This window comes from Colossoma macropomum, unplaced genomic scaffold, assembly GCF_904425465.1.
Source record: "Colossoma macropomum unplaced genomic scaffold, Colossoma_macropomum, whole genome shotgun sequence".
NCBI classification, from domain to species: Eukaryota; Metazoa; Chordata; class Actinopteri; order Characiformes; family Serrasalmidae; genus Colossoma; species Colossoma macropomum.
Genome location: NW_023494790.1, coordinates 8,673,847 through 8,698,675, shown reverse-complemented (window position 1 = coordinate 8,698,675; position 24,829 = coordinate 8,673,847). Strand labels below are relative to the sequence as shown.

Below are 24,829 nucleotides of genomic sequence, written 5' to 3'. Positions count from 1 at the left end.
GTCTAGAACGAAGCATTTAATATCAAACCACACTGAATGACTTTGTTTACAACTTAACTACTCAATTATGCTGAAATTAGAAAAACAAAATGGTGGAAATTTCCTTTAAATGTGTGCGGTATGTCAGCCACTGGTGCACTTGTAGTCTCTAGTGGTGGGAATTACTCTTAAATCTACTCAATTTTGTAATTTTCTTCTATTGTCTATAGTTTTGTAATGGTTTTACTATGAACTGGCAGAGAAGGAATGATGTTGGTTGGTTGTTTTATGCTATTTTCTTCTGTTTGTTTGGAGTTGGGTAGGACTTAATTTGGCATAAGTGATGTGAGATCTGTCCCAGCCAACAGTCCCAGCAAGGGGCTTATTTAAGCTTTTCTAAATGTGTTATGGTTCTTGTTATGAAGGTTTATTACGCTGCTTCCTACTTGCCTCAGGAGAACGTGTTAGCTAGTGGTCCACCTTAACTGTAGGAATAAAATGATACGTTAACTACCCTTCCAACGTTACGGCTCACAGCGTTTCCCACAATTGTCAGTTGTACTTTGCAGGCGTGACGCACAGTGAGGCACAGAACAAATTTCCCTACAGTGTCCAGCAGTTAGTTAGCTAGCCACAGATTACGGATATAATGTTAGTGGTAAACTTTTAAATGTCGGTCACAATATGTCTGTGATCCACCTGTCGTAAGATGAAATCTTGATATCTCAAACATTAGCTGCAAAATGTCATCAGATCTCTAAAATGACCCTCAGACAGCTTGTGCTCCATTTTGCACTTTTTTACTCAGCATTCAGAGACCAATGAAGAAGAGCAAAGTTGTCTGTTTTCTTTCATGGGGCTCGTTTTCTTCAACATTAAACCTTTAAGGCTGAACTACACTGATGACCAGGTCATTTATGTTGCCAGAGAGATGCCCTGGCGTTCATTATGTGATCTGACATGGCTGCACAGCTCAGAGTGATATATATGTATATTATGGCAAGCCAAACAGGAAATATTTAATGAACTTTGATATATATATATATATATACAATGAACTTTGATATATATACAGTGCACTTTGATATATATGGAATGAAAGTCACTGTTGAAGGGTTGAGGATGGCCAACAAAAACTGTGCAATCAATAAATGGGCATTAACAAACTCCAGGTGGAGCTTAAAGGAATATATATCAATTAACATTTGAAAGCAGGGGCTTTAACTAACTCGGTGGGGGGTAGCATAGTGGATAAGATCACCCCTCACATGGAAGACTGGAAGCTTCATTCCCTATCCAGGCAGGAATGCCACTCTGTGTTTACAATAAATGTCATGTTTGTGTAGGGACATGCATTCTGACTAATATGGATATTCTGGTGCTATCAGACTAACAGACATGCATCTGACTAATATGGATATTCTGGTGCTATCAGACTAACAGACATGCATCTGACTAATATGGATATTCTGGTGCTATCAGACTAATGAGTTTAGTAAGTAAGTAAGTAAGTAAGTATTTAGTTATGAAGCACATTTCAACCCAAAGTAGGAGAACTAGTAAGGAGAACACATTTAAAAGGACAATATAGGACAAAATCTGATGTATAACAAAACAAAAATACAGCAAATACAACAAATGCTGATCGCTAAAATAGGTTTTTAATCTAGACAGGTGAGCTGACGTGCTAATGCTAGCAGTAGAAGTACCCGGTGCAGAGTTGTTATGTCAAAATGTTAGTTTGTCGAGGTAACACTTAGAACGGGTATTTTCTTATTGTTTCTGGTACTAGCTATGCCAGCTAGGGTAGTCAGCCTAGTTATAGTTGTACTAACTCTGACCTCTCAATAATGACCTTAACAGTGTGTCTTTGGCAACGTGCTCAAAACGCACTTATTTAATTATTTGATCTGTCAACTTTATTTTCTCCCTGACGTTTTATGATGGACCGTAAAGACTACCTACATAGTGATTGGACAGTTCAAGTACTGGTATTTTATGCTGACTACAGTTGTATTATGATGTGAACTTGTTTTAAAAATCAGTTGTTGATATCAAAATCGCACACAATAATGTGTTATCGGTTATCGCTAGCAGCCCAGAAATACCATATCGGTGCATCCCCAGTGTTTGTGTGCGTGTATGTGAGACTGTGCTGTGTTCTGTCCTGTAGATGGATGAGATAAAGGTTAAAGAGCGGACTGTGGTCAGTCTGGAGAAAGAGTTGGGGGTGCAGGCGAGCCATGCACAGCGGCTGCAGCAGCAGAAGCAGGCCGTAACCGACCAACTGAATCTGCTCAGCCCCAAGAGAGAGGGCCCCAATTCAGCCGGTGCAGGAGACACAGCAGAGAGCACAGCTAACACTGTAAGCAATCCTCACTCACCCGCCTAACCTCACTCGCCTGTCTAACCTCGCTCCTGCTTCTCTGCTGCCTGACTGCGCCCACCGGCACTCGTCCTAGTTTTACACAGATATGTTTCTGAATCGCTGCTGAAGGTTGCACCTATCTACTACTCAGAGTCTTTTTACCTTGAACGACTCAGTCAGGAGTTGATCTAACCATGCTCTGCCCTCAAATCAATACTTTCAAAGGAACTGTTGCAAAGCGGGAGAAGCTTTATAAAATCTCAGCAAAAATCCCTTATAGCTTAATAGAAGGTTCTCAGCTTTTGTCAGCATACCTTAATTTGGAGTGCATTATTTATTCTCACTCTTTTTTTTGTAGAAAGCCACTGATCAGGATAGATTGTACCTTTTTTGTATAATTGTGCTAATGCTCATTGTTTCTGATCTTCCTAGCTTTGAATAGCTACAGCAACAATGTGTAGCACAGCCTTTTAAACTGGAAGCTTAATGTTATGTGTAGCTACTCTACACAAGGAGTTTGAATTGAATGAATTGAATGAGCTGAATTTGATTTTTGCCAATGTTCTTTGAAGCTTGTCCAACGTCGCAACAGCTGCAAAAAGACATTTTTGTCTGTGAAGCATGGACAGATCAATGTTTTTAGTCAAAATACCACATAAAGCATCTTGGAACAGACATGACACTGATTTAGTGATTTAAGAGCCAAAGTTCACCAACCCAACATTTCTCCAACAAACGACAGATTTTAACTGGGTGCTGGCTGTGAGATGCATGGGATGTCAAACCAAATGAAATAGTGTCAGTTTGGGAGATCCGTGCAGCCTCGAACAGTCATGGTGTGGGACATCATGGGACATTTGTGGGACATTTGGAGTTTGTTGGAGACTTTGAATTGTTGTTGTTGCTCTGGCATCATACTGGGTTTTAAAAAAGGACACAGCAGCATATAGGGGCAACTTTCATCACAACCTGCTTTGGCTGTTCAGCACTAAAGTGAAACATTATGAGAGCCGCTACATTCTCCACTTCACACTTTATAGTAGTTTAGGGTAGAATGCTTGCCTCTTCTTTTGCTTTTTGCTTCATTGCTGGCTTCACTGTTAGTAGTTGCTTTATACTTGACTTGCAAGTTGCTCCTCATAAAATACACAGTTACTGCTTTGTCTCGATTCTTTGGACTTATATTTCTGTTGATGCTTTTCACTGGCATGTTCAGATTCTGTGTTTTTCTAAGGAAGACCTTTGGTATGTTTCTCTTTACTGTGAACTCTTTGACACCAGTTTCCAAGAAATTCCCTTTGAATAACATAAAGCATGAATGGCGCATGAATGGATTCTGTTTGTCCTTAACCCCCAACGCAGGACACATTTAATATCCTCTTCTTTTGTATACATTGCAAGCACAACATCACTCAGCCAGTGGTATATTTAGACCTGTGAGATAAGATCTACTTAAATAGAGGAATTACATTAGTCAGAACACTCTAGAAAGGTTATCGCAAAACTGAGAGTCCATGATGATGTTTGTAAAAAAGCTTTATATTGTTATATCTAATTTTATGTAGTTGCAGACACTGCTGGTTTACTGGCATGTTTAGTTTAGTGAGAAATGTGAAGTGTGGTTACATTATTTCTTAGGAAATTCCTTCAGAACATTTACAGCAGGGCAAGCGCACATGATTGATAACTTTAATAAATGAATTGTAAATGATTCAATCTTACTCTGGTTCCGGAGACTGCATGTTTCCATAATTCCATAATGTCAGGTTGTGAAGACATAAGTTCAAGTCTAAAGCCCAATCCCATTTCTTATTTTTACCCCTACCCCTAATTTTTGAGTGTCACCTTGCCCCTCAGAAGTGAGTTACAAGGGTTAGTGGTTAAAATCTTCCCCAATGAAATGGGACCCTCAAATAAAAAAAGTTTTAGTTATATTTAGGGCATCATATGCCTTTAAAGGGGGATTGTTGCGCACCCCTAATTCTTCATTGACATGAAGCTGAAGTCAGCTATTCGCCAGCTTCTTGTTCGAATTTTCCTGTTCAACTTTAAATGGTGCAGCAGTTCTGATGCCAATTTAAGGTGAAACAGGAAATTCAGCTAGCTAGCTACTGAGACATAATCATGCTTGTTATGAAGAAAAGGACGATAATACACTGAAACATTAAACTAAGATAATACAATCGTTATCGCATTTTTTAATGGAGAAAATCCTCACATTTGTGGGTTTCTTTGGTTGCTTGGGCAGCCATCTTTTCTTTTTTTTCTCATAACACTACATTTGGAGTTTGCCTCTGAAAAACCTCCCTTTGGAGTGCCATGTAGCCCTAACACTTTGCTCCTCTACCTCAACAAATAGTGGGACACCCTACCCCTAGACATGAACACGCAAAACGGAGGGCTAAGGGCTGAGTGGTACGGGCAAGGAATGAAACGGGATTGGGCCTTAATCCTTGAACTTCTTGCACCTGCATATCCCACTGCCTCCCTCCTGACTGAGAGGTTTCCTAACTCATGCATCTCACTATATTTTGCTTGATATCTTCCCTTTAGATATCCCCAACTCACGCTACCTATAATTCGCTCTCTGTCTCAATTAAACACACGATTACAGTTTCTATCATATATTGTCTCCTGCACCTACTGAATATGGACCTCTTAAGGTTTTCTTTAAGTCTTTGATTCAATATTTGATATTCTGTCACTGAATGCAGGCCTAATGACATTTATCTTTGTGTTATAATTGATTTAGATATATTAGGGCTGCACGGTGTAGCATTTATTAATCATTATCACAATACTGCAGTGGTTTTTAATGTACAATTAACCCTCAAACTATGCTGTGGCCATTCTGACCAATCACAGCCATTGTATGCGTGTTTGAATGAATCAAGGCATTTTCCAAACATAACAAACATCTAACAAGCAAATAGTGTTGGCCAAAAGTAATCAACCACATCATATCAAGGGTTCACTGATGTGTTTTAAATGTTGGAAGATGTATTGCATTTGTAGCATGTAGCAATATAATTGCAATGTGGTATTTTGTCCATATTGTGCAGCTAACTAGGATGCTGAACTACTCTGTTATTCTCCTCTACTCTATTACTATGTATTGCTGTTGTTAGAACAAAACTTTGTATCTCCAAAATGATAACTTTACAGGAGAAGGAAAAAACCTTCTTTGCTTTTAATGTAAGTTAATGGAACCAGACTTTTTCCCATGTCATTTTCGGCCAATTCTTTTGGTCCATGCAGCAAGAAATTTACACACAATGTAAAGGGTAACAGGCATTTTCAAATTACGTCAAAACGGAAAAACGACAAAAATGGAGATAAAGGGTTTTGTTCCAACAGCAGTGATATATATATATATATATATATATATATATATATATATATATATATATATATATATATATATATATATATATATATATGTATGTGTATGTGTCAAGATTGTAATATGTGTAAAAACATTTACCGCAGTCCACCCTATATGTGATTATTTGCTTTCTTTAAAGATGAGTGAATTCCCAGCTTGGTTCTTTCGTTATTTGTAAGTATGGTGGGCTGTGTTAATCTAAAGCTGCTTTTTTCCACCATCTTGTCTCCAGTATAGAACAGCTCCAGGCTTTTCACACATGCTGGAGAGCGCTAACAACATGAACATCACCAATTTGGTGCTGTGAGAATATGCATGCACACTTCTTCACTTATACACCAACCTCACACACATACTGAGCATCTTATACACGCCTGCAGATGTGCACACACCCACATCCCTAATACAGAGGCAGGCTTTAATATTCACACATTTACACAGATTTGACACGCTGCACATTAGCTGGGCCATTTTGTGAACGTATTGTGAATGTGATGTTATTTAAAGCAATAGTTGGCTGCTTTTTTCTATTTTATCCATTTATTTATTTCTTTCACAGCAGACAGGTGACAATGGATTTGTTCCCGGTGGCCTTTCAGTGCTGTCAGATACAGATTATGCTCTCTCACTGTGTGCTGTGATGCTGTTTTTGCTCTTTTTTTTGGTTGGGCTTATTCGATCATTATTTAAATTAATATATGTATTCAAATACATTGATGTATTTATTGATTATTGCGCAGAAAGTCAGTCGCTACCCTCATTTATTTCATTTCCCATCCAAAACGGCCATTAAACGCAAATTACTAATTTTTCAGGAGATACTTCTGAGGAGATATGATATAAAACAATCCACTCGTGTAATGAAAGTGAAAGGTAAAGTGAAAAGACTTGGTACACCACCCAAACTTTCACCATCAGATAAACAGCACTTAAAGCTTTCACCTTTGACAGAGAGGAGAAAATCAAGCTCGAGTCTTACTTCAGATCTAAAACACTAAACCCACAGGTGTTTTCTGTCAGACGACAACTCAACCCCGTGGGCTCTGAAAGGATGTGTAGCTGTCAAGAAGTTGTTACTGAGAAAAGGAATATTTGCAAATCAAACAAAGAAGACGCCGGTGTCCTCAGATCAATGGACTGGCCACCCAAGGTCCAGACCTCAACATCATTGTGTTGTGAGAAGCAGAAAATACAACCAACTTCTAAGACTGAACTTTGGAGGTGTGGAAAAATACCTTTGCTGATTTGTTTGAAAAGCTGAAAGTGAATCTTCTGAAAAGAATGGAAGCTGTAATAAAGGAAAGTTGTGGACACATTAGATACTGAAAATGTGATACTATCTTTGGTTGTTGAGGCCTCTTTTCTCTTGAGGCAATTTTCTGTTAAATATATGAATTCTGCTTTTTTCCTGACATTGAATAATTAGTAACTTGTACTTAATGGCTGTTAAATAAATGATGACTGGTCTCTGACTTTTGCACAGCACTGTATTGAAGTGAGTAAAGAAACAGTGGTAATATGCACAATTAAAGTTTATGCAGTGCCATTAGAGACTGGCCATGCTAGATTTGACCCATTCCGATTGTTTAATAACATGCTCTGTCCTTTTACTCTTCAATTTGCTACTTTTACTTGTTCCCTGGCCTTCAAGACACTGTAAAGCCCATAAATCTTTCTGCTGAGAAGCAATACAGAAGATAGGCTTCATCACTAACCTACCAGACTGTAATTTTACTTTCAAAGTTATTGTTCTTTTTGTTATTATAAGTGACTTGAAGTGACTATTCCTTATTTCTTCCTCCTGATTCTTTATGTCTTCCTTATAGATACATAGTCTTGAAAGAGACAAGAAAAGTGATCAGTATGTTACAGAGCTCTTGCGCAGATCTTATCCCTGTTTCACAGTTTCAAAGCAGCGGTCTCTTTTATATCTGCCGTATGCTTGACAGTCCTGAATATAAAAAAGATTCATATTTAGACTGGAAAACTCTTAAGTTTGTCTCCTCTCTTGAAGAGTTGTGGAGAGCTTGAGTCCAGACCGCAGTTGTCGGCGCTGAGATGGAACTCCAGTGGTTTGCTCCCCAGTTTTCTGCAGTTGGTTTGTGTTGCAGGTGCAGCAGTTGGATGAGAAGGACGCTCGCCGTTTCCAGCTGAAAATCGCTGAGCTAAGCGCCATCATTCGCAAGCTGGAGGACCGCAATGCTCTGCTCTCAGAGGAACGCAATGAGCTGGTAAGCAACTCCTCCAGTAAATAGAAAATCAAACAGAAAGCTGAATTGATGCTATGTGTAAGTATAGAGTTAGCATCGCTGAGGACTGAGTTAAGAAAGCAGAAGGTTATCAATTTGCAAGATTTTAGGTGTTTTTTGATGCACACTGTTATCTAAACATCACAGTGTTTAGTTGAACTGTTCTCTTTTTTGAGAACAAATCAGGGAAAGCATGACTGTAATAAAAATAAACACCAGAACACACAAAGAATCTCATGGGGGCAGATTTACTAGCGTTTTATAGCGTCATAAACCTGAATTTTGCATTTAAAAAGCAACAGTCAATTCACTCAACAGGCACAGCAGTCCTGTTTTGCTATTTTGCACTTTTTTATGGAATTTTTCCTCTCAAAGCACAAATTACTGGGATAAGATTATGATGATGAAGCGCCTGCTCCCATTAAACAAGGCTCAGATGCTGACTGTGCAGTATTTTATGCCTGTTTTGAACGGTTGTTTTCTAATTTGGCGGGTATATTTTACTATATTCAGTGTTTTAAGAGAAAGTTTCAAACATCTGTTAAAAACACGTATTGAAACTATTTTGTCTCTGCAATCCCTGCATTACTATAGCTAGTGGTTACTTTGTGTGCATGGTGACTTTGCACACTTTGTCAGAAGTGTTTAGTTCCCAAAAGACCAGGAGACACTCAGTGATTATAATGTCACATGATTTCCAAGCACTCAGCACAGCACTCAAGTTCAGCCCATCAGTCCAGCTGAAAATGAATGTTTTTATAAAGTCAAAATTATTACTTATTTCCTCGAATTTCTGACTTATGTTGAAATAACTTATTTTTTTCGATTAATGTAAACAATGTAAAAAATTTCAGGAAAGTCATTATTATGACCCAGTGAGTCACAATTTGAACCACAAACTGAGAAGGATGAAAAGCTTTTTCCCTCCTACCTGGCAGAACTGGGTTTCATACAAAAAGCATGTGAGTCAAACAGAGCTTTATATTGTGCTGCTCATACACTAATTACAAAATTGTGCTTGTGTTCATTCGTATGGAAGTTATTAGTAGATGAGCCGCTAATTGGCCACCCCCACCAGCGGCAAAATGTCAGTAGACTGTTGATGGTTAGCACCTCTTTTACTGTAGATCTCTTTTAGTAAATCTGTCCATCAGCGTTTGTGTTCAACACGTCAGTGTCACAGATTTTAAACGCGGCTCTTTAGATTATAAATATGTCACAAGCATGATTTTACAGTGTGGTTGTTCTTATCAACTCTGATATGAGATTCTTTTGTCTGTGCTCTGCTCTCCAAACAGAAATGAAACAAAGAAGAACAGAAATTATTAACAAATTTTCAATGTGGTTAATTTATAAATAGTAATTTTTCCATGCACTTGTGTGAATTCAACATCAAAAAGATGTTTATGTTGAAGGGTTTTTTGTTTTTTTTAGACAGACCTAACATAAATGCATCTCCACCTGCTGATAGACTTTCTGCTGATTTTGCGTTCTGTAATATATAATATACAGATGGACAGTTGTGTCCTCGTAAGTGTTATGTGATAGTGACAGCTTTCCTGTAAATGCTAGTGGATTCTCAGAGTGATGAAACTGATAGTTGATCACTTTTTCCTCCTTCAGTCCAGACAGAGCGAGAGATCAATAGGAATTGTCTGATTTTAAACCTGAACTGTACAAGCTTCAGAAAAACTGCCAGACAACACAACTCTGTTCACACTGCTGCAAATCTGTTACAGTTACATACTCAGAGCTATAGATACTTTAAAGTAGGTTGATGTTATGATTATGTACTAGAAATATTACATCTGACCTGCATTAAAATGAACATTAGCATTAAAGTTAACATACGTGAAGTGCTTTGCTTACACATCTGATAATTACACAGCTTTTAAAGGTTTAAAGAACCTCCACATAATGTTAAGGTTCTATACCAATTTAAAGGTTCTTTCTTGAGCCTTTACATTATTTGATGGTTCTTTAACCTTTAGAAACGTTCTGTAATCCCTTTATGAAAAATGGTTCTCCACAGAACCATCCATTAAAAGGTTTTACAGAGCCAAAAGTAGTTCCCTAAAAGAACTTAAGAACTTTTCTTAAGTTTAAAAAAGCTTCACACAATGTTTCCAAAGTTTCCAATTTAAGGATTCTTTCTAAAGCCTTTAGCTTATGCAGAGGTTCTTTCAACTTTAGAAAGGTTCTTCAACTTGCTTGCAAAAATGGTTCTCTAAAAACTATCCATTTAAAGGTTTTTTTTTAGGGAACCAAACGTGCTTATTCAATAACATTGCAAAAAAAGCCTTTTTGGCAGTTTTCTGTTTAGATAGTGGGGATACTATGCATTTTTAATGCTTTTTCATGTATTCAAGACATGTGTGTATGTATTTCATGTATGTCTATGTATGTTGTCTACAGCTGAAGCGTCTTCGTGAGGCGGAGAGCCAGTATAAGCCCCTCCTGGATAAAAACAGGCGCCTGAGTCGAAAGAATGAAGAGCTCGCTCACGCTTTCAGACGCATGGAGAACAAACTGCGCTTCGTCACACAGGAGAACATAGAAATGGTACTAGACACATCAAGCATTCTTCATCTAACAGTATTTACACAGCAAAATCCAGAGTGTTGAAGGAACTCAGTGTTTATTTGTTTAAAGGGTTTAAAGCGTGACTTAAAAGAACACTGTAGCTGTTCATTCAGAGCTCTAGGTTTTAATTCAGCACTCTGGATTTTGCTATGTACATGATTCAGTGGTCGCACCACACTTTCAGAAGTAGTGGGGCAATTTTTATTGGTTTTTAAAAATTGTCTATAATAAAAATAAAAAGCACTCTAGTGGAACAGCAGCTGCCCGTCTTACTAAACACAAAATCACATAGGTTTCATGTTTTGGGAACGGTCCTGTCCCCAGGTAAAAAGAATAAGCTGCCTAAACTCTATCAAAACACGGTGGGGCATCGTAGTACCTAAAAAAAACAGTGGGTCAAATGCCTGGTTGCCCCTGTTGTTCTGGCAGCCATAAACATGATTATATACTAAAAGCTTTGAATCTCCACACAGATTATGTGAAATTAAATCCAACTCATCCATTTTAAACTCTAAATATAGAACAGTATGCAATGTTATAGCTATAGCAATATTCTAGTCATCTATTGTTGAGTACAGCAGAACCTCATAAAATAAATGTGTAATGTTTGCACTTCAAGGGTAAAGTATGTCAGACTTTGCTGTACTCTAAATTACAGCTCCTATGTTTTAATGCTTTACAACAGGAGGACTTAGCAAACCTGCTGTTCTCTGTGTTTCTCTCACATTTGGATTAATGCTGTGAAGCATATTTGTCCATTTTCAACTACGGTGCACAGCCACCATCATAATGACTGCTTTTCTCCAGCACATTAACAAAACTTACAATGAAACGATCCGTTTAGTGTGTACTACAGATATTCAGATGTATTATGTAACACAGCCATAATGTCAGGTAAACAAAACATGATTAATGTTGCCCAATATAGCTATGAGTGATTAAGTGTTAGTGTGTTCAGCCAACCCATTAGATTCTTTTATCTACAGTGTATAAATCAGAAGATTGGTTTCAGTGCTTATAAATACCTGCCTGTCCCTCTTATAATAGGCACTGATCTTTTCTCTTGATGAGAGAAGTTAATTAGCTCTCCCAGTGGTATCAATTTGATTGTGTCAGCAGAGCCATAACTGATATCGTTTTTCTAGATCTCTAGCAGCATTGAAGTGGTTAGGACGCCTTGTAAATGATCCTCTGTAAAAGTCTCGCATTGTTCTAGTTATTCTGCTCTGACAGAACTGATTAACTCATCAGCAAGCTCTATGTGGAGACTCTGGAGGGCCAGACAAATGTAAGTGTTCAAGGGCCCACATAATGGAAAACCGCATTTTTCTCACCTCCTTTCTCCCATTGATGTGGTATGTAAACATTATTACATTTCAAAATGCTCTGCTCATTTCTTACTATGCATACATTGAAACTAAGCCAAAAAAAAAAAACAATTCATTTCCAATTTAATGTTTATGTGATGTCATAAAAACCAGTGGATTTACATACACTCCCATTGGAAAAAAGTTTGGAATCGCCATGCAAAATATTGGAATCATCATTTTTAATAACATAAAACAAATATTGTTGTAGATACGTGTATCAAATGATTCTAATATAATGCTAATGTTCTATGGGTTCAAACAATTTTTAAGAAGCTGTAGAAATGACAAAATTGCTGATAATGTGCATAGCTGTAGATGATTGCATAATAATTCAGAAAGCAGAGAGGATTAACTTGTAATAAATTTAATGTATGTATTGTATTGTCTTGTATTCAAAAATGACCAACTGGCCAAGTCTTGGTGATCCAATAGCTATTCAAAGTAATTTTATGACATAAAGTAATTATAAATAGATAATCACAGTTTATTATTTAATATATTTGCAATTTTTTTAAAAAATATAATAACTTCTTATTATACTTTAAATTGTAAACTAGCGATTCACATTTTGGTATCTAGTTTATAACATTTCAGTCAACACTATGTAAGGTGTTATTGAATAACAACTGTTATTACAGCAAGTGATTCCAGAATTTTGAACAGTGATCTGTACTCACCTGTTCAGTCTACAGCAGTTATATGTACATTAAACATGCAAATTACCTCTCAGGAATTCAGAGTTCATTTACATAAATCAGTCTGAAAAGCACAGTGTTTAATTCTGAAGGTTGCTGCACACCAGACGTCCAAAAATTTGAAATCATTGCTTTTAAAGAAGGTACGCACGTCAGCGCTGACAGTCGACATTGACATGTTCATTTTCTCTGCGCGCCACTCACCATTTTGCCATTACTGTGTTGAATTTAAACCCTGAACCAGACCACAAGAAGCACAGTAGATGGCTTAAAACTTACACAGAGAGAGGCAGTAATTCTAAAGTCTTTTAGGTAACAGACAAACAAACAAACGATACTCTTCTGTTACCTCTACTTACTATCTTAGTCCTTTCTCACCTCATCTTTTAGCTCAAAACAGTGAGTTTATGAAGAATTAGTTAGCTGAGATCAGACAAAGTAAAGTTTTATTGAACTTGAGTTTGACACATGGTTACCAGCTCTCACAGTTTTGGCATCAGACTCACAATTTTGGGTCTTTTCTCAAGCTCTCATGCTGTTCAAAGAAATCTGAAGCAAACCAACCAACACTATTTCATGTTCTTTCTGCATGATGAAATCCAATTGGTTTGTGTCGTAGCCTGTTGATAGGACACTGGCCACATCTCCCGCTGCTCTGCCTTTTTATGTCACACACCCAGAGAAAGTGTTGTGGAGAGAAGCAGAGTCCTGTGTTTGAGGCCGGAGCGAGGAGCAGCTTCAGAAAGCGCTCTCCTTTGAACTCCTGTTTCTTTTCATTTCAAATTCCCGTCATCTGCTGCCAACAGCAGTTACTCAACATGTTAATCCATTACAGTTGTTTAATTGCTTCCATCAAAATGTAATGGTATGACTTTACTTAATGCTTCTCGGAAAAAATCTCACCCTACTTATGAAGATATAAAGCACAATCATAGTAAACAGCACTGAACTGTCTCTGCCATGAACAACAACAACAGTAGAAACAGTTCAAAAACTGCTGCCTTAAAATACATTTTGCTGTTATCCAGCTTCAACACGCCTGTACCAGGTTTGGTGTTCGTAATGACTTTGTTTAGGCAACTGGAGCTGTGTTAGAGCAAAAGCATGGACGAGTTGAGGGTCCCTGAGGGCTGGTTTAAGAACGATGGCCCTACATGCTAATGACTAGAGGCTGTTAAATTAGTGTTCTAAGCAAAGTAACAGTGAATACACGCTTGAAAATCTCACTCCAGCCTCACTCCAACCACCTGAAAATCTCACTCCAGCCTCACTCCACCCACCTGATAATCTCACTCCAGCCTCACTCCACCCACCTGATAATCTCACTCCAGCCTCACTCCACCCACCTGAAAATCTCACTCCAGTTACCTCACTGAAGTTGGCAACCCTGTTGACGTTTATAGGCATTCTCTGTGGTATAGCGGCAATTGGGACCGTATCTGCTATGCTGTGCGACACTACGCTACAAGTAAGAGTTAAAACAGTCATGTAGAAATGAAATATGGCTGTTTTGACCCTTACAAATGTCATAAGGGAAAGACTTCAAGGGAAAAATAAAATATGTAAAAAATGTAGGATGTTGCTCCTTTAAGAACTTAACCATAACCCTAATTCACCCACTTTCAACTGAGACATCCAGTAAACCAAAAATGAAAATTGTCTCCAGTTCACTCAGTGCTAAGCAGAAGGTATTAAATAGAAAGGTTGAATTTGATTTGAGAAAGACTCAATTGCTTTTAATAACTGTCCCTTTTAGTCTATAATATCACTTACTATCTGTTAATGGTGGTCAGGTCAGGGTAGTCTGTCTGCCTGTAATCTAATGGTGTGGCCTTCAGAGGCTAATGGTCCATGCTAAGCTAACAGCATTGTGTGTGATGGCTAACGGCTGAGCCTGAGTTAACAGTGCCATGAATAAGCAGTTAACTGTGGGGTGCTGTGTGTGTGTGTGTGTGTGGCAGAGGGAGAAAGTGGGGACGCTGCGCCGGCCGAGCTCTCTAAACGACCTGGACCAGAGCCAGGAGGAGAGAGAGATCGAGTTCCTGAGACTGCAGGTCCTCGAACAGCAGAACATCATTGATGATCTGTCCAAGGTATTGCCATGACAACAACGCCCTCTGTTATTTCACCCGCACATTCCGACACTCACAGACACACACACACATACACGCGTCCCTCATGCTTACTTGGACTGTGACACACACAGTTATTTGCATTCAGCCGTTACATTACAATGAATCACACAGAATAGCGTGAACGCTTCCAGATTAGCAGTTACTGCCAGTAAAATTTATTACTGAAGAGCATTAACATGGTGCCATTACCAGCAAACAGCACAAACATATCACTCAGTGGCTCTACATGAATGTTTAATGAGGAGGACATGTAGAAAACGAAAGGCTTTATCTCAAGGTTGGATTCTGCTTTACCAATTCATTGTCAACTGAAATCTGAATTCTGTTTTTAGGCTGTTTATTTGTTAATGTCTGAACCAGAGTTTGAGTTTTTTGTGCCTTTGTATCTTTTTTCATTGGTTCAGTTGTTTTCACATTGCAACAGCTAAAATGCAATATATAATACACATGGAGCTTTTTGATTGGTCAGGAATTTGACATTAATACAAGGCAAGCCCTCTGTTACTCATCATAGTATAAGATTCAGATTAATCGCTCTAGCATATTTATGATGAAGTGGATAGTCCTACCTATTGTATTACATGTAAATAGAGACACTAAGGCCCAATCCCATTTCACCCCTTGCCCCTACCACTTAGCCCTTAGCCCTTCATTTTGGGCGTTCACGCCTAGAGGTAGGGTGTACCAATTGTTGTTGAGATGGAGGGGTAGGGTGAAGTGTTAGGGCTACATGGCCCTCCAAACAGAGGTTTTTCAGAGGGACACTCCAAACGGAGTGTTATGAGAAAAAAAAACAGCAAGATGGCACAAGCGACCAAAGAAACCCACAAATGTGAGAATTTTCTCTGTTAAAAATTACGATGACCGTTGTGTTATCGTCGTTTTCCTCATAGCCAGCATAAAAAATCACTGTAGTTTACGGATGTCTCAGTAGCTAGCCAGCTAAATTTTCCGTTCCACCTTAAATGGTGCAGCAGTTACATTTTGGCACCTCAGGGGTCAGAACTGCTGGACTCTTTAAGGTGGAACTGGGAAATTTGAACAAGAATACTTCGGCTTCATATCACTGAAAATCAGGGGTGGGCGATAATAAATAATTTCGCATCCCCCCTCTTTGAAGGCATATGATGCTCACAATTTAACTAAAGACCACCAGCGAGATTGCTGAACTTTACCCTCCTCTGCCATCACTGCAGATTGGTAGGGTCACCTACAGAGCAGCACTAGTAGCTTGTTAATGAAGTAATGATCTTCTTTATTTGAGGGTTGTTCCATTTCATAAGGGAAGATTTCAACCACTACCTCTTGTAACTCAGTTCCAAGGGGCAAGGTGACACTCAAAAACAAGGGGTGGGGTGAAAATAAGTAATGGGATTGGGCCTAAATGTCTAGATGTATCAGAGTAATGTAAAAAAAAAAGAAAAAGAAAGGAGGTTTTGTTCTGACAGCAAAGATGGAGTGGGAACAGATAGATACACATTAGATGCACATTAGATTCACATTAGAAGTCAGTTGTCTTTTTACTCTTCATTAACATCTGTAATGCATGGTGTCCACAAGCATTTCTGTAACGTTTTAGAAAATGTAATTATTTAGAAAAAATGAAAATTGGTAGTTCATATTGATCTAAGATTCAGAAAATTATGTATGAAAAGGCTGTGTAATGTTTTATCTGGATGATGTCTCGTTACTGAATGTTTTTGTTTTGCAGGCATTTGAAACAGCTGGATACGTGAAGAGTGTAATAGTAAGTTAGCCAAGCTTATTGTTTACTTCTAGTATTTTAAGCTTTGCCAAATGGAAATCCCAGGGGCCTAATTCTGTATTTTCTTTCTAATTCAGTTAGTCAATATACATATACAAAATATGCCCTATCAGTAACGTTCCAGTGTCCACTAAAGGGCCAGAGTATTCTGCCAGAATTCTTCCCTTTCTGTATAAACTGGGTGGAAATTGGGTAAAACTTGCATCCTCACCAATCTCAAAGCTGATGTGGTTTGTCCTGCCCACCAAAAAACTATGTTCTCTTTGAGTTTAAAACATAGCAAGCAAAAACGACTGTGCAAAAGCTAACTTATACATACATAACTGAACTATTAAACTAGCTCATCTGTCTGTCTGTGTTCCTGTGCTCATTAGAATAGTTGGACCACATTCTCACAATTCTTAGATGGGTTTGATCAGCGGTTTTTAAGCTGTATTTAAACATATTTCTGCTCGTAGTTTTTAACATCTGGACTTTGCTGAGTGTTTAATATATCACTTATGTGTTGATAACCTGAGCATATCAGTTTAATTCTAACAATGATCTTAAAACCACATTTTCTTTTGTGATAGGTAGATGTTTAGCTTCATCAGTTGATGCACATGTACCATTGATGTACAGTAGTTATGGATTTCTCAGGCTGCTGAATTGCATTGCTTTCAAGAGAGATGTTGAACCTATTGGACAAGACTTCAGCATAGTTAAAAATAGCCTTGTGAACTCAATATGACACCATGCTGTGCTGTGGGGCTGTTTCAACACTTCTTTACCGGGACTTTATCAGTTCTTTTCACTCGTTAAGAATGTGGGATGAAGTGTTAATTTGGCAACCCTATCAAGAATATATTTCATTATTTATCCTGCTCCATTTACACAATGCCAACATTTTCAGGACAAAAATATCCCGGTAATTAATTCACTACAAGATAATAAGAAGCGTGAATGTTGTAGGCTTTCTTTCTTTCTTTTCTCAAAGGGTGAATAACATTTGCATCAAAATGCCCTCATGTTAAACTGCGTTTGTGCACGTTTCTATGTAAAGAAAAAATCATGCAGTATATTAATTCCGTTATTTATAGACACCTCTTCGTATATATATTTAATATTTAATAAAATAGCCCACCTTTATTTGTATTCTTCCATACTGCTGTTCTGCAAGTTCCCACAAACTATCTAATGAAAATTATTTGTCAACTAACAAGGACACATAGTGTCACTGATGCAAAGCACCAGTCTTATGAAGCGCCAAAACCTAATATCAAAAAAGTAATATCCCACCTTCAGCCTGCTAAATGTGTGAGAGACTGAGGGAGGGAGTGGGGGGGAGGGGGGTAGCTCCATGAGGTGCCTTGCATCACATCTAAAAAACACCACAAGCAACAAAACCCACTAACATCAAAATGCTAATATTGCCCCCTTGTGGAGAATCTTCAGCCTGCTAAATATGAGTGAGGTCCATGAGGTGCTTCACATTGCATCTAAAAACGCTATAGGGTCAGGGCAGACTTTGGTTTTGAGAACAGTAGCTAAATACATAGAAAACAATGCGTGGCACATCTAATCTAAGAGTGACATCTAAACATTACCAAAATAAATGCATAAAGGGGAATTCCACCATTTTTTTCAAAATTTATACATAATTAAATGGTTAAGATGCAAGCAAAGTCACTGAGAGTGATTTCTTAACGGTAATGGTGATAGGACCCAGACGTCTGAAGTATTTAATGTCTCTAAAAGCTAACTTACAGAAAAGTATTACAGTTAAGAATGCGCCTCCTGTTGTCTGAGACATTGTTTTACAAAAGTTCTGAAAGAAGATTTTTACCTAAAATGTATTTTTTAAAAATATGTTCATAGTGGTAAGGTACATGCAGGCTGTTGCAAGGCAAAATAGTTCTTAAAGAAAAATATTTTTTTCAGATTTACCTATTTTACCATCATCAACATTACATATAAAAACTCAGAAGACATGTGTAGGTTTACTGGTGGTTTTGGATAGTAAATAAAATGGCTATATTCATGTTGTAGACATTGCGATCCCCTTTATGATCACCACAGTAAAGATATGCAAGTTGGTAAGTTTCTATAGCATGGAGCATTGTATACCAAACCACTCCAAAAGACTTTGTTTACATCACCACGAATTAATTGTGCAGGAATGTTAAAAAAAATTGGTGGCATTCCCCTTTAAAGAGCTAGGATTATTACTATTTGAAGGGTACCACTGCCCTCCACACAGCAGAACTCGGAATCGATTCTCCGTTCTGGCAGGCGCACCACCCTACACCATTAATAGTCCTTCAACAAGACTCCTAAAGCTGCATTTGCCTACATGTGTAACATGCGTTACTCGCTTGACATGGTCTTGTTTTGGTCAGTAACTCATGTCTTCTTGCCTTTAGGAAAGAGACATGCTGCTAAGGTACAGGAGGCAAGACACTGCACGCAGGAAGAGGAGCTTCAAGGCTTGTAAGGTACTAAAGCCTCAGTCACTAAACTATAATACAAATTTAAAGATGAATTTTGATTATGTCCCCACTTCCCGTGTACAATTCATGTCCGGAAAGTATTGAGACAGCCCAAGGTTCATCCATTGCTGACACAGGCTTTCCATTGTGCACACAGCTTGTATAATCTCCTTAGATAAGCATTGACAATAGAATAGAACACTCTTGAGCATCTGCACATGAGCCTAAGGTCACCATGCCCAATGCCAAGCATGGTCATCTAACATCAGCACATTTCAAAGGAAATGTTTGATGAGGGGGTGTCTACAAACTTTTGCCTATATGGTGTTGGTTTAAGCTTCCATAGTAATATCAGAAGATTTTAAAATACTTGAGTTTGACCCTACTGTACCTCTCATCATCTACCATCTCTGTCTCTCTGCCCTGTAGCCAGTAGTTGAGACATTCTATGGCTATGATGAAGAAGGCTCTATAGACTCTGATGGCTCATCCATATCCTACCATACTGATAGAACACCCTGCACACCAGACGATGATCTGGAGGAGGTGGGTGCATTTTTGTGTGCATCTTTGTGTGTTTTCTATATGTGTTTATGTATGAGTGCGTGTGGCTTCTCACTCTGGTGTGATGTGTGTAGGGAATGATGAAAGAAGAGACTGAGCTGAGGTTTCGTCAGCTGACGATGGAATATCAGGCCCTGCAGCGTGCCTACGCTCTGCTTCAGGAACAGGTCGGAGGCACCTTCGATGCTGAGAAAGAAGTCAAGGTGAATTACATTGTGGTGCGATGTGGGGTGATGTCAGAGTGCTCGGTGGTCCTACTATCATCATAGTCCTAAATATTAATACATTTGAAAAAATTAAATTATGCATATCTCCAAGATGGATCTTCTGTAACAGTTTTATCCAAGTTGTTTCTTTGATTCCATTTCTGGTGAAATGGTTGCACAATGGAAAGGGCAGCACATGTTTTCAAATGATGTAAAAAATGAAAATAAAAACAAATGGGGTTATGAGGTTTATATATATTGTACAAATTCAGTTTCAGAAACATGAGACAGTAGGTAAACTGCAAATAAAAACAGCAAACAGTATTTTATTGAAAACATCACAAAGAATAGATATGTAATGCTTTACCATATCAACTTTGCAGATTTTTGTAAATATATGCTAACTACAAATTCGATGCCAGCAACACAGTCCAAAAAAGTTGGGACAGGGGCAGCGTTAGATTGGGATGTTTGTGGAATGATCAAAATCACCTGTTCTGAAACTTTCCACATGTAAACAGGTGAATAGGTAAGAGGTGTTACCATCATCATTGGGTATAAAAGGAGCATTCACAAAAGGCTCAGTCTCCACTTTGCATAAAACTGCGTGAGCCAAGAAACCAACAGTTTAAGAAGAGTGTTGCTTAATTTTAGGGATATCGCATAGCATTATTAAGGATTCAGAGAATCTGGAGAAAGTTCTTTGCAAGAAGTGCAAGGCTGATGTAACGGCACAGAATGAGCCAGACGCTCGCGGTAAAAACGAACAAGAGAGGCTTTACTGTTGGAATCGCAAAACAGGCTCGTAGTCACAAAACAGGCGTGGGTCAAAACCAGAAAATACAACCAGAGCAAAAACATAAAAATAGGCAAACAATCCAAAGGGCTTGGCAAAAGGACAAATTCCAGAAGACTGTCAAAAAGGTCAAAAAACGGTGAGATAACAAAAGGCAGACAATCCAAAGGGTTAGTCAGAAAGACAGAGTCAGAAACTATGGGCAAAAAAGTCATAAACAGAAAACCATTGTCAGTAAACAGTTTGTTGCTGTAGCTGCAAATACAATACTACGCAGAGTGGTAGCCATATATCAGCAACATCTTTTCCAGTGACGTCCCTGCTTGTTTCAGCAAGACAAGGCCAACCCACATTCTGCATGTATTAGAACAGTGTAGCTTTGTAGTAAGACAGTGCCTGCAGTTCAGACCTGTCTCCCATTGAGAACATGTGGTACGTTATGAAACACAATATACGACAGTAGAGACCCTGGTGTCCTCAGTTCCCAAATAATTACTTGTTGTGTAAAGGAAAGATGGTGTAACACAGTGGTAAACATGGCTTTGTCCCAGCAGAACAAAGCATGTTGCAGGCATCAACTTTAGAACAAGTATTCAAAAAAGCAATAAAGTTAATTAGCTGAAACATTAAATATCTTGTCTTTGTAATATTTTCAGTTGAATGCAGTGCTTTCTGTTTTTATTTACATTTTTTTATGATGTAGAGAATGGCATCATTTTGCTTTGTTTGTATTCTTTAAATACAGTCGCATGCATAAGTATGAAGACCCCCAATCAAATGTAATCAAATTACAGTAACACTTTACTTGAACCGTGCTACACAACGCTGACATGACAGTGTCATAAACATTTCATGACATATGGGCTCTCATGGCAGGTTATGTCCAGTAGTATAACAGTGACATGTTACCATTATTTGTAACTGTTATGACAGATGCCAGTATTACCGGTAGTTTGTGTTTCCATGTTTATGGCATTGTCATGTCAGTGTTGTGTAGTGGGGTTTGAGCAAACTTAAATTTGACAAATTGTGCACAGTTTCTAAGTATTTTTTTTTTAAACATAATATATAAAATGTGCTTTGGCTTTAGCACGGGCCACATGTGATGGTAATTTTTTTCCCAGTATATTAAATCCAGCAAATAAACAGTAGTTGTTCATTAAAAAGTGAAACAGTGTGTTCTCTTATTTTCGCTCATTTTCCTCAATGCCCAAACTTTTGCATATGGCTGTGGCTATAAGCTTTAATTTTTAACCTACCTTTCATTTATGTCATTGCTTTTCCTCCACAGACACGAGAGCAGTTGCAGGCAGAGCTGAACCGTTATCAGACCAGAATAGCAGACCTTGAGCGTGTGCTGAGTCAGCAGGGACAGGTAGCCCTGCGGCATCTCTACACATACATGAGCAGCTGGCCAGTGAGGCTATCGTCATGAAGTGATTTGATCAGTACTGGGAAATGTGCAGCAGCCTCATCTGCTCTGATGAATTTCCCACAAGGACTAAGACTCGTTTTTCAACTGAGGAGGAAAATTGTCTCTCTCACGCCCACACTCACAATCACACTCTCACAAATAGCCCACAAAGCACCCTCACAGATTACTCCCACAAAGCACCCTCACAGATTACACTGAATATGTGAGTTTGAGGGGGTTTAGGGGGCTTTGAGTAGGTGAGGGAGCAATGTAATTTCTGTCACCTGGCTGGGAAGAGAAAGACCAAGTGGAGACCAAGAGGAAATAAAGTCCACTGACCTGCAGTTATTATCCACCTATGTTACCTGCTTTAATGAACCAAATCTTGACTGGAAAGCTGCATCCAAAACTTTTTAGGGACTTTAAAACACAGTCAGAGATGCATTGCAACTGGTAATGTTAAATGTTAAACAGGGGAATCTCCCGAATGGTGCAGCTATCTAAGTGTGAGTTCAGTCCCTGGTGTCTGTTAGCTGGCGTAACAGAATTGGCAGTTAGTGTTCTTCTCCAAGCATGTTGAGCTGTCCGACGAAGTTACATTACCAACAATTTTATCGACCTTGAGTTGTTTCAGATTTCCTAACTTGAGATAAGATGCTGTAGGATAAGATGTCTTTATTTAATTAAGACAGTATTTGCTTCTGTAATGCAAATTTGTAAAAAAACAAATAAAATAATCTCGACTTTGTCAGATCTTAACTTAGGACAAAAGATTGGAAGTTTCTGAAAAGGACCCCAGGCTCCTCTCTTTTTGAGTGGACACTTATAAACCAAAACTGAAAGTCACATTAACATTTCAAAATCATATTTGAAATCTCTAGTAAAGTCTGACAAAAATCACACAGATAGTTTGTAGCATTTGGCTCAAATAACACACAAAAAGATATGTTTTCAGCTTGTTCAGGCTGTTGCACATGCACATATCTCCATAGCAAGGGTGGGCTTTTCCCACTTTCGGCTTTGCCAGCAAGCTGGTTGGTTCTTATTGAAGGGTGGGGCTTTCCCCATATACAGACACCATGTTGACCCTCACAAGCTGTCACTGCCTGAACTGCGTTGCTTGCCTGATTTGCACCTTGCATGTGCACCACTGTCACGCATGCGCACTCTACCCGGTCTGTACCCTGCATGCCATCTTTTTGTATTATGCATTCATTATATTTGCAGATTAGCTTGGGGAAACATGCTTCAACAGATCTGCTCTAATATTAGCAAATCGTAAACCTACACCAGCCTCATGTATTACTATAAAGCAGTTTTTAGTGCAGAGATCATTGTGTAAGTTGTCTTTTTCTCATTCCTAGGTTAATTCTAGTACTGAGTATTAAGTTTCATTCTATCTGTGAGTAAAAACATTCAGGTTAGAGCACAATAAGCTGGGAGGGTTACGTACAAAAAGCCTGCTCATTGTTAATATACTTTTTGTGAAGCATTTGAGCATATGAATGGCTGAATCTCATATGGTTCCCTAATCCCTATGTAGTGTTCTGTATTGGTCATGGCTTCTAAACCTTAAAAAAGCAGTTTTGACGGAATATAAATGGTCTTCATTTAGACATTATATGTGTGTAGAAGCTGTTATTTTATGACTTACATAGTGCACACTACATAGGGAGTAGGAAGCCATGTGATTTTGAGTCTATGTTTTGCCCAGCTTTGTTCATGTTATTGTTATTATAGCACCCATACAGTCTAAGAATGCATATGCAAAGCAAAATCACTTAAGTAGCTCAAACTTTAAAGCTTTGTTATTTCTCTGAATAACAAGTAAGACAGCATGGAAGAGTGTAAAATACACACATAACTAACATGATTGTGTTTTACCGCTTAACTACTGCCATAAAATGCTTACATTTGAGCTGTATGGAAAAGTAGTGTGATCTAAACATGTTTTTGTCTCCTCCTCCTTTATAATGTCTCTGCCTTCATTTTATAATAGCAAGAGACTTGCTACACTGGGGGGAAATTGGGTTTAAAACACATTGAACAAATTAGGTGTCATCCTTTACTTCCAGTGGGGCAACAGGCAGCAGGCATGCAATTTAAATTTTATTCTTATTGCTGCTCTTAATATGAATTTATTTGTTTACATTTTTAGTTTTTGTTAAAAAGTCACATGCTAGGTTTTCAGGTGTATTGTTGGAATAGAATCATTATAGTTGCCATTAATGTACACTTTATTTATTTACATTTAATTCTAATGACAAATGTTTTCTTAAACTGAATTTTCCAAATCTTAAATGTAATTATTTTGTGATTTAATATTTTTTCTTTCACTTTAATTTAATTCAAGACAACAGTAGCTTTTAACCTTTTTTGTAGACTGAAGATACCTATTACCTATTATTCCTTGTGTCTTTCAGGATGTAAAGTGGATTGAGGAGAAGCAGGCCTTATACCAACGGAACCAGGAGCTGGTGGAGAAGGTGTGCATCATAAAACTCCTTTCTATTTTTTCCATCTTTACTGCAGCAAAATTAAGACCTGTTTGTTTTTTCTGTATTTTTTAACAGCTGAAACATATGGAGACAGAAGAGATGCGCTTAAAGCATGAAATTCAGGATGCAAAAGACCAAAATGAGCTCTTAGAGTTCCGCATTCTAGAACTTGAAGTAAGTTTGAAGTGCTGTGATGATGTTTACACACTTTTCTTGCTGTGTGTTCCACATCACTGAAATATATAGGGATTTTGTTTAACAGTGTTCAGGTTAATGTTTGACTATAATGGGCAAAGACTGTACCAAAACACTCAGATAAGTATAATGTCATGAAATATGTATCTGACACACTGT

At 38.2% G+C, this 24,829-nt stretch overlaps 1 protein-coding gene across 1 annotated transcript in view; it reads left to right on the top strand.

Moving 5' to 3' along the window:
• jakmip3 (Janus kinase and microtubule interacting protein 3) overlaps positions 1 to 24,829 on the top strand; it is an 82,931-nt gene that overhangs the window by 50,251 nt on the left and 7,851 nt on the right. The window contains exons 5-15 of the mRNA XM_036572045.1: positions 2,153 to 2,344; positions 7,844 to 7,963; positions 10,397 to 10,543; positions 14,591 to 14,722; positions 16,476 to 16,511; positions 18,932 to 19,003; positions 19,427 to 19,543; positions 19,636 to 19,764; positions 21,855 to 21,938; positions 24,401 to 24,463; positions 24,551 to 24,649. Coding sequence (XP_036427938.1) covers positions 2,153 to 2,344; positions 7,844 to 7,963; positions 10,397 to 10,543; positions 14,591 to 14,722; positions 16,476 to 16,511; positions 18,932 to 19,003; positions 19,427 to 19,543; positions 19,636 to 19,764; positions 21,855 to 21,938; positions 24,401 to 24,463; positions 24,551 to 24,649 — 1,191 coding nt within the window. The remainder of the gene's footprint in view (positions 1 to 2,152; positions 2,345 to 7,843; positions 7,964 to 10,396; positions 10,544 to 14,590; positions 14,723 to 16,475; positions 16,512 to 18,931; positions 19,004 to 19,426; positions 19,544 to 19,635; positions 19,765 to 21,854; positions 21,939 to 24,400; positions 24,464 to 24,550; positions 24,650 to 24,829) is intronic.